This window comes from Fukomys damarensis, unplaced genomic scaffold (assembly GCF_012274545.1).
Source record: "Fukomys damarensis isolate Sample0158 unplaced genomic scaffold, DMR_v1.0_HiC HiC_scaffold_5, whole genome shotgun sequence".
NCBI lineage: Eukaryota > Metazoa > Chordata > Mammalia > Rodentia > Bathyergidae > Fukomys > Fukomys damarensis.
The window spans coordinates 28,476,854-28,487,731 of record NW_022900917.1 but is presented as its reverse complement, the minus strand read 5'-3'; the positions used below and the strand labels follow the sequence as shown (position 1 = coordinate 28,487,731).

General features: G+C 33.6%; 1 protein-coding gene across 11 annotated transcripts in view; it reads left to right on the top strand.

The window, feature by feature from the left end:
• Ralyl (RALY RNA binding protein like) overlaps nucleotides 1–10,878 on the top strand; it is a 658,084-nt gene that overhangs the window by 523,446 nt on the left and 123,760 nt on the right. For all 11 annotated transcript variants that reach the window (XM_033760366.1, XM_010645314.3, XM_010645313.3 and 8 more), the window contains one exon: nucleotides 4,680–4,755. In XM_033760366.1, the coding sequence (XP_033616257.1) occupies nucleotides 4,688–4,755 (68 nt within the window). In that variant the 5' untranslated portion in view covers nucleotides 4,680–4,687. The remainder of the gene's footprint in view (nucleotides 1–4,679; nucleotides 4,756–10,878) is intronic.

Genomic DNA, 10,878 nt, shown 5'->3' with positions numbered 1-10,878 from the left:
TATATATATAAAACAAAATTTTTACTAAACTATTTCTACCTTGATAAATTTCTTTAACAAACTACATTTTAACATCTTGTGAAACATTGCTTATATAAACATAAGTTTAAGAAATGTTTTATAAAATGTGTTTGCTTAGCCACTCCAGAACCCATACAAGAATAAACTTTCTGGCTTGTATAAATTTGATTAACAGTGGAATCATTGAGAACCTAGTGGATAAACAACCCAGAAGGATGCTGAAGAATGTATAAAATTCAGTGAAATTATGACTGCTCTTTACAAGTTCAAAATCAAAGGACAAAATATTTAGTACTCAGTGAAATGGAAAGATGTAATAAAGCAAAATAGGTGGAAATTGTGAAAGTCAAATCTATTTGGGTGTATCATAGGAAGCATCTTTCCAAGAGCCAAAAGCATGAAATAATAGAATCCTGTTAATGCATCTTTAGTAGTTAATGACCAGACGTGCTGGCTTTGTTTCTGCTGAATTTCATTTCATACAATACCTGTATTTTTTGCCTCAACTCATATGCCTCAAGTCAAAATATGTTGAGCTCATTCACCTTTCTCAGTTTTGTAACTTTACAGTTATTTCATCTTGCTACAGTGGTATTACTTATTTAGTTTTAAAATAAAGAAGGAAAGAGCATTAACCAAAATTTTCACAATAGTTATTTTTTTGAATTAACTCACTATGACAAGATGTGGTGGTAGCCCAACAGGATATTTTTTAATTTTTCAGTCTCAGATTTAATATATGAAGAATAATTTAATATATAAAGAATAATTTAGCATATTTTCATGCTAATTTGAAATATTCAAACCAATATTACAATCAAAACCAAGATCAAAATAGAGATGAATCTGCTCTATGACTCTTAGTAAGTGCTTACAGAAGCCTGGTAATATTATCTGACAAGATGCAAGTACTCCTTCATCCACTTCTACATTTTGTCCCTATGCCTTCAGGTAGTGTGGAGGTTACTTTACACAGATGTAATACATAGTGAATTTAAACAGAAATAAAATTTACAAACAGACTTATTTAAAATGGTGTGTATCTTGTTTTACCAACCCTCACCACAAGAATATGACTCTACTAGCCAGATAATAAGAGTTCACCAGCCTGCTATATAGGTACCTTTACAGATAATTCTGTTCTACTACTAGAAATTTAACTGGCATTTTAGGAATATACCCAAATCATTTGTTCAGAAAGATTAAACCTATGCTTTCTTGAGAATAATGTAGAGTAGTAAGTACTAGTAGTGCTGGGTATAAATCTGTAAATTCAGGAACTCACAAAATAGCCCCTCCCCGTTTTTTCTGGAAAGCCCCCATCTTAAGGGAGTGGGACAAAACTGAATCTTGGTTATTTTTCCTCCTGTCTTGTGACTGCCAGGACAATCAGGGCATGAAAGCTGAGATCTCTGTCATTGGCCACAGAGTTCTTATTGTAGATGCTCTTTACACTGTCACTTGAAGGCCAGCAGCTCTTGAGGCAAGAAAATCTGAGCTTTGGCTTAGAAGTAAGGCGAATTGTTTTGAAGACACAATTCAATCTTGTATTTTAAAAATTCAGTATGAAGAAAAGTCTGGTTCAGACCGTGCAAGGCCTTTTGTCCATTGTAATTACATGAGTCCACTGCCCTCCCTCCCTACATCCTGCCTCTTCCCTCTACTCCTCTGTGGTTTAGAGGATCATAAACCACACAGCATCATAGTGCAAAATACACAATATGCATATTTCAGTATTAATTTCCATTTGAACACCGTGAAGTGTTCAGAAGGGAAAAAGGATTTTCTTAGGCATTTTTAATACTTTTGAACGGAGGCTGATGTCTGCAAATACTGAGTTTATTAGCCTGTTACAAGAGGCTTTCTGTTACATGAATTTACTGTCAAAGCCCTAGGTTCCTCTTCAAAACCACTGACAATGCATTATAAAAAATGAAATGATGCTTAAATATAGACAGACTTTTCTCAAGCCCTTTATTTGCATATGAGAATAATTTTATATTTTTACTTTGAACGTCTTTAGCTCTAAACTAGAAATATACAGTTTAGCTCATGACATCTTCAGAAACAGGTACCCTCTACCATTATGACAGAGTTCATAAAAATAGTAAAAGTATATATTTGTTTCACTTACTGTTTTGATGCAATAATATCACATCTAAAAAAAGGAACAGACAGCCCTGATCTTAACTGTGACTTATTCTAAATGATACAAGAGTCACTTTCTTTATGATTCACTTTCAGGTCAGTCCTCTATTCAGAACCCTGGATTGTATCCCATTCAAATCAAATTTTAAGTCCTGTTTGGGACTTCTAAGGATTTTCTCATTATTGGTAATCCGCCAGTCACATGTTCTTTTCCCTATTGTATATATACACTAGCTCACAGTCCTGATGAAAACTCCTATTCACCAAAGCTTATTGCTTCTTTTCTGAATATTTATTAACATTCATTTTCTTATTTTTCTTAAAATCATTATTTTATTAATCATTTAAAATAAAATTTATAAAATATACAAGTTATATGGAATAATGTAAAACCATGGTCCCTCTACCCAATTTAAGGAACAGTACTGTATAATTCAACTTTAAAGTCTCTTGGAACCCTCCCAAGTCCCACACCTTATCTACCCTTTTAGAGGTAATCAATTGTTTAATTGATTATTTAATCTTTCTTTAATTCAATTATATATGTTTTATTCCTACACAGTGTTTACACTGTTTAATTTTGCAATTTGATTTTCATAAAAAGATTTATACTATCCGTGGTTTCCCACTACATCATATTTGCTTAGTGTTTTGTTCTTAAGGTTCATCAGTGTACCAGTAGTGTTGTGTAAGTCTCAGATTATCTTATCTCTCTCTCCCTGTCAAGATACTTGTGTAATATTTTGTTTCCATTGTACAACAATGAGCACTTTGCTACATGTCTGATGAAAAACATATGCAAGAATTTTATTAGATGCACATACTTTCTGCATTTTTAAATTTTTTTGTTTTAGTTTGCTCTTTTTTTTTTTTTTTTTTTTTTTTTTTTTTTTTTTTTTTTTTTTTTTTTGAGACAGTCTCACTGAGTAATTTAGTCTGGCCTGAACACAGCAATCTTCCTGCCTCAACCTCCTGAATGCTGGCACATCCTACCTCTATTAAAAACTGCCAAATGATTTCCCTGAATAATCTTGATCTACACTTACACCTACAATATATACACGTTCCAATTATTCCAAAATATCATCGACAGTTTATATTGTAAAACTTGGTAAATTTCTATAATTTGAATAGGTTCCAATTGAATCTCATGCTCCTTTAATTTGTGTTTCCATCACTAATTATGTTGAGCATCACTTCATGTGTTTACCTAACATTGTGATTCCTCTCTGTAAACCTAATTTACTAGATTTTGACATAATTTTCCATTTAGTATTTTGGCTCTTTTTGTGGATTTTTTTGGGGTGGGTACTGGGTATTGAACTTGGGTCCTTGTGCTTGTGAGGCAGGTGGCGAAACCACTGAGCTAAATCCCCAGTCCTTTTAATGAATGTTTTAAGGTTATTTTTCCATACTCTGATGTCATCAATGTATTGCATTTTATTGTCTCCTAAAATTTTTGTATATTTTTGTCTCACATTTTTAGTCATTAACAATTTTAGGATATAATGTAAGATAGAAGTTCAATGTAATATTTGTCCTTTTGAGTAACCAGTTGTTATATTAAAAAGACTATCTATCTTCACTGATCTAATGTTTTTAAGTTTTATTACTCATTTAAGATCAAGATTGGTCAATTTTATGAATATGATGCATAGTTAAATATCTTCTTATCTATCTCAGAAATTTAACCAAGTTTTCGTCTTGTAAAGACAAAGAATATACTCCCATCCCTTTCTGAGCACACTAGAATTTCATAACCTTACATTTAGTTTGCTTGCTACTGTTCACTGTTCACTAAGTAAACATGGCCATCTTTAAGTCTTCCTTTTCTATATAGGTAGAAATTACATCTTGGGAATAATTCCTTTTATAAACAGAGTTCTAATCCATACAAATGTTCATGCATGTTGATAAATTCTTGGCCAAAAATGCAAATCAGTAGGCCATCTCATTTTTTGTTTGTTTGTTTTTAAGTATCTGGAGTTCTCTTACCTTACGCAACAATTTTTTTCACAGTACCTGTCACTTTCTAATGTGGTGTACATTTTTCTTATATATTATGTCTGCTTCTTACTATTTCCTTGCCATAGCATATGAGCTCCACAACAGCTGAGATCAAATTTATTTTCTTTTTAATTAGTATATATCTGTAGTTTATAATAATTACATGCATTGTGGGGTGTAGGTACATGTACAAACATATCTTAACTCTTTTATTCTCCTTCTCCTGTCTTGCCTACCTCCCTCCATCTCAAGATCCTGCTGCTATTTACCAAAGATCTATCTTCCTATTTCTCTTTGTCTATCTTTTCTTTTGCCCTTTCAAGTCTGCTTTTTGTATGACCTGTCCCGAACAGTGTCTGATATAAAGTAGGCACTCAATAAACACATGTCAAATGAATGAATCACATTCAGTATTTTCAGAACAATGACAAGAAGAAGGAAACATTTAATTTTCACAAAAGATTTATTTTTTAAATCAATACTATTTTATTTTATGCTTTCAGATATCAATATGGCAGGAGAACCCAAACCATACAGACCAAAACCAGGAAACAAGAGGCCCCTTTCTGCACTTTACAGGTAAGAAAGCAAGCACTGCTTTATGACATGCAGTAGCAAAATGTTTTGTAATTTATAAGGTAATATGATATGAAGACATCACCTGTTTTGAATAATAATCTTTACTGGCACGAAGTATGAGAAAATGTCAGTCAACATAGTATAGAGATACCATGTAACAGGAATCTGGGATGCCTGGCATTCTCATGTCTATTATTGTAACCATTCTACAAAATAATTAATTCTAAAATCTCTAAAGATCCTAACAGATAGAAAGATCAATGTTGTTGACTATGAAGTGCATTCCATGTACTGTAGGTGTTTTACATATGTTGTTTAATTTTCATAAAAATCGTATGACCTAGATTTAGTGCTTTAATGGTTTTCTCAAAGTCTCAGCAATGGTAAATGATAGTACTAATACTCAAACCTGTGCCTCCAGATGCCATGTCCCAATTCTTTCCACTCATTCACTCAGCATCTTTTATTACAAAGTACACGTTTCTGTTATACCTCTGTCTCCAAAATGATGAGTATGGTTATACTCTCCTTCAGACATACCCAATTCCTTTAGCCATTCCTAAAGTACTCAGTTCTATATCAACTTAATAATTATTTTGGCCTCCACATGCCTCTGTTTATCACAGTCCCTACCTATACTCAGAATTTCAGGTGGATAGATTAGATTAGATTTAGCCCCTTTGTTGTTCTATATATACTTCTCTTAAGTTAAATACAATTGGGTTGATTTGGGGAAAAAAGTGCACTGATACAACTTGCAATTCTTTAAAAACAGCCACTTTGGGGAAAAAACTTGTGCTCTGCTATTAAACTATAGGTCCTGCTTCATGTACTTTTCCACTGTTTTAAACTGTAAGTGCTGACTTTGCATCTGTCCCTGCAAATTCTCTTGTTAGATTTAGCCAATTGTTCCAGGCTATTGAGATCTCCTATCATCCAACTTATTGGTTGCTCAGAGAGATACATATCATCATTCCATCAGTATCTACAGCCAAAGAGCTAACATAAGTGCTAAGCAAGTCTTTCTAATTTACTGATAGTATTTTAATAAAGTATAATTAAGTTGTACTCATATTTTTAAACTAGATTTTGTTCTGATAAAATATAGTAAGGAGAGTGCTCATAAGAAGGATCTGAGCTGTTTTCTTGTCTTTGTTCTGTAAATATTAGCATGCCTCCTTTTCAGCCCTGCAGAGCCTCATATCACAACAACAAAACAATGGTCAGAACTGCATCACTTCTAAAATTCTATTCATGCCTAACACCCCAGGGTTCCCTCCTATGTGACCCCTAGACGTTCTTAAAGGTACAGAACGCTGAAAAGATATAGCTGCATTTGTCTCTTTACTTTTGTTTACATTTATTTAATCCTAATAAAGTATTTTCTATAAAAATGGAAAGAAACAGGAAATAACAAATGTTGATAACTGCCCATGGAGTTATATTGACATTGAAGAGTAGCAACAACAAAAGGCAGACGCCACCTTCAGTATCTTGCTTAAGGTAAAGAGAATGTTTCTAGAACTGAGTGCTACAAATCATTTTTTGGTCAGATTCATTTTTTAATCTACACATAGATCTGCAGCTAATACAGAACATTTGGAAGTCATATATTCAGTTATTAACAAAACAAGCTGGCTGTGCTTGTATTTGTTGTTGTCACTTTGTCTTGTTTTTCCTCTCATCAAAGAATTACCAGTGTCTCTACAATAATGCTAATTTTTATATTTCCCCTGTTGTGGGATTGTTTTGCCTTCCTTATGAGAATGGAAACAAATGTCTTTTTAACTGTTATTTCTCTTTGACTAAATTGTGTTGAATTATGAATTCAAAAAAATGAGAAACAGAATTTCATTTAAACATGCTACATTGTATGCAAATCACATTACTAGGAAATGTTTATCTTATTTTCATCTGTTTACATAAATTAAAGCTGAAATACACTGAAATTGAAAAATATTTAACAAGGTAATAAAGGATTGAATATGCAGTTGAGAAAGTCCTTTTATACACACTTTCTTATTTTTACATAAGCTTAATACTTCTAATATTTTATGTTCATATGGAAAACTGCATTAATCATCTTCATCATAGAACTCAAGGCTGTAATTACAGCCTTGCTCTCTAAATAAGAAATTCGTTTTCAATATAATAAAGTGCACGCTCAAAGTAAGATAGCAGGATTAGAATGCAAACCAGTTTTGAAGTCTGATGATCTTGACATTTGATCCATAGCTCTCTGCATTAACTCACCTTTTACTACTTAAATTATACAGATTACAAGAAACAGCTTTTTCTATAGTTTCCACAACCAGCAATCATATTTCTGTATATGAATACCATGCCAGCAAGTGGGAAAGACAATATATCAGACACTTCGTAAGAATGAGAGAATTTTTATTTGTTTGACTCCAGGGCACAGATTTTTGAGCTTCAAGCTGTTTATCTAACACAAAAGCTGTGTATTTTTCTTGACTGTAAAAAATTACACAATTAAATAAAGGCATCTAGATCGATGTATAGAATATGGTAACAGTTTTGAAAGGGAATGGTCTCTGATTTTCTAGTCTTTGCAACTTTGGATCTATTTCTCTATCTTAAAGGCAAAAGCTGGAATCGTTTCATTTGTTCATTCATTCAAAGAAGATATATTTAATGTGTCTACTGTGCTCAAGGTCAGTGGTTGCTGCTTTTGTAGGCAATTGGTACAGAAAGTGTGAAACTACAGGGAAAGGAGAAAGCATGATAAAAATAAAAATAGGTTGTTTGTATACTTAAGGGTAACCTCTAGTTTATCTACTATTCTGAACTGCTCTGTCTCTGCAGCCATACTCTGTTGGGGCCTGTAACTGATCTTTGCATCATTTCATCTCCATCATCAATGACAAGGTGCTACTCACAGGGAATATCCAGGGAAGCCTAACTTTGTTTTATTTATTTTACCAGGGTTTTCAATTTTGTGAACCTTCATTAAGTGCTTAATATGGGCGTAATGAACATATATCCACAGAAGTTGTAAAATAAAACGCAGTGAGGCTTTAAAAATCCTTACAATCTTCTGCATGAATTATATGCATAAATAAATGAGGAAAACCGGGAGAGAGAGGTGTGCATACAGTTCTACAAGAAAATAAATGGGAGAGTTACTAATTCTGCCCAAGGGAAAGAAAGTGAAAAGCCTTGAAAAGTGAAAGGGAGATGATTCTTGAGCCAACTTTTAATCAAACAGCCATTCACTCTGCAGACAAAGAGGAAGAAGAGCATGCTGAGCAAAGTAAACAAGCTCAGGGACAGAAGCACGGAGATAAAGGAAAGCATCTCGTGGTGAGAGCTCCGATAATTTACTTGGTGGAGAATGGGCACTGGGAACATCACAGAGGTCCAGCCTATGAATGCATCACGTTAAGGAGATTTGGCTCTCCCTAGGCAGACAACAAGGAATCATTTGAATGTGGTGACCAGTTGGACATGAGGGTTGGAGGAGAGTGAGAGTCGGAGATACCCAGGGTTTCTACCTTAGGCAAGCAGGCAACGACCACATGGTTAAAACAAAGGAAACAGGGAGGACATGATAGGCAGCGCTGGGCTCAGGTGTGACGTGGAGGGAAAGAAGCAAAAATAAATTATTTCAGTTTTACACACGAATTCATCCGGACAGACAATTCATTAAAACAGTACTTGCAATAAAAAAATTTTTCCCATTAGAGTCCATTTATAAATGAAACATAGTTAATCATTTGTGAACATTTCCTAAATATTGGACCCAGTCATAATGGTGAATAGCTTATCCTTTGTCTAGGGAAAATATTGTAACTTTTAATAAATTGCTCCTTCAGTTGTGCTATGTACATTACAAAGTATCTATGGTACTCTAAAAATAATAGTTCTCCCCCAGGATGTAAGTTTTCCAGCATAACAAGTTCCACTTAATGCTAAATAATTGCTAATTGAGAGTAAATGTCTGATGGCTTTGCTTCTGCTTGTAAACAAAACTTCACTCTGGTTTGAGTTAAGCCAACAAAGATACCAGAGAACAAAGGCACTATTCATCAGAGCTAAATAAATACAGATTTTCATTCACCTAGAGGCAGCCCTCCCAGTTCTAAAGAACACAGCTGAGCGAGACATGAAATATGTAAATTTTTTTCCATTGATTTCATAGAAATTATCAGCTATCATTCCCACATATGGCTTTGTGACTATTATAAACAGTTTTCATAGCAACCTTTCCACCCCAGAAAGATGACCATGGAAATCAAGACTCCTTAATTGCCAAGAAATAACATACAGCTACCGCCATCAGCATTTTAAGATCATTATGATTGATAGTGGTAGCCATAGATGTAAGAACTTTATGAACAAAAACTTTCAGAGCACTGGCCACATACAGTGACTCTTAACAAAATACCTCTGGTGATTTATTTTCTCTTCTGTCTGCTTGAGTTCTGTTTTTGTCCTTCATAATGGGCTTGACACATCATATGAAAAATAAACCTTCAAGTCACTCAAATGTCTGCTAGAACCTTGGCAATAGAAGTGAAAGGCATGAACTAATTTCAGCTAATTCTATATTGCAAAAGTCAATGTGGAGGAAAAACATCCTGGACATTTCCACTTTGTTGACTTGGCTGGTTTTCTGAGAAATGTTTACCAATTAGCTATTAATCACTTTATTTATTTTCTGTCTTGTTTCATAATGTCAAGCATAATATACATTCCATTTCAGAAGTTGACTCTTTCCAGTGCCAGTCTTTCCTTTTTATTGGCAAAGATTGTCTTCCATTTTACTTACCTAACCAGGTAATGCCACTCAGCCAAATAGGAATGGACTCTCTGTCCTACAAAGTGGAGTGTGAGAAGGAAAGAAATGTTTTTTCCTGTTTCCATAGTAATGCGTCCTGTTCTTCAAAAACAGACCCAAACCAAGCCTTGGCATGACACCTACCAGATTGTATGTTTTGTTTTGTTTTTTACTGGACTATGTAGAGATTGCAGTCTTTTTGCTCCTAAACCAAACTTTTTAATACAGCTAAATTTCTGCCATATAGTTAGTTGCCAAGATCTGTAAGAGAAAGTGCACACAAAAAAACTACATTTTTTCTAAAACTCAAAATTGAGTATCTATACATCTGGATATCCCAGGGTGAATTCTCTCTAATTAAATTCAGTTTACAGCTGAATTTTGACATGCTTTTGTACCAAAAAAAGGTTAAAGACATTCATTTATTGATATTGAATGTGCATATATTTTGTATGAGTATATTTGCTGTAAAGTCTGTTGGACAGGCATGACTCTTCATATTACCAGTGATCTGAACTTGATATTTGAAGCTGCGTGTTCCTTAGCACCTTTGGTCGCATAGAGGAAAAGATAAAAATTTCTTTAAAAAATGATATATGTAAGGAGCCTTTAAGATACTCTACAAATTTTAATTGTCATTGTAATTATGATTATTCAAAGGAAAAAGTGTACAATAAAACTTTTTGAGAGATTATTTTTAAATCAACCTTTAGTTATGATGATGTTACCGAATGTCACAGCCAAATAATAGGTGGATGTTTCCCATAAGTTTCTCAAGAAAGAGATTGTCCTTCAGAATTCAACACGAAGCAAATGTAACTTACAGACCTTTTCTTTTAAAATGTTTAAAGAAATGCTGACACAATATCCATTAAAATAGTTCTGCTGCAGGCAGTTCTCTGCTGGGTTAAAGAATGGCCTATTTGCAGTTTTCTGATACACTTTTAATGCATAAATATCCATGTTTATCTTCATGTGTGTGGAATGAATATAGTATAGGTAGAGAGAGGCAGCGTGGTGCAATTCCTAAATGCTGAGAATCTTTTTTTAAGACCTCTGTGATTTTTGTCATTAGCTTCTTTGAAAGACTACACTTAACTTAATGATAAAATCAAAGGAAACAAAACTACGCAACTAATTTTAAAAAGAAGCTAGTAACAAAACCAAAATTTTCATGAGAATTGAGGGAGGGATGAGCAAATAGGATCATGTAAATATTTGTTTATATTAAGGAGACATATGGAGTGACAAAATATTACATATGAGACAGAAACTTAGCTGTGAGATTTGTCAGTCATATCATAGCAAAAAAAAAAAAAAAA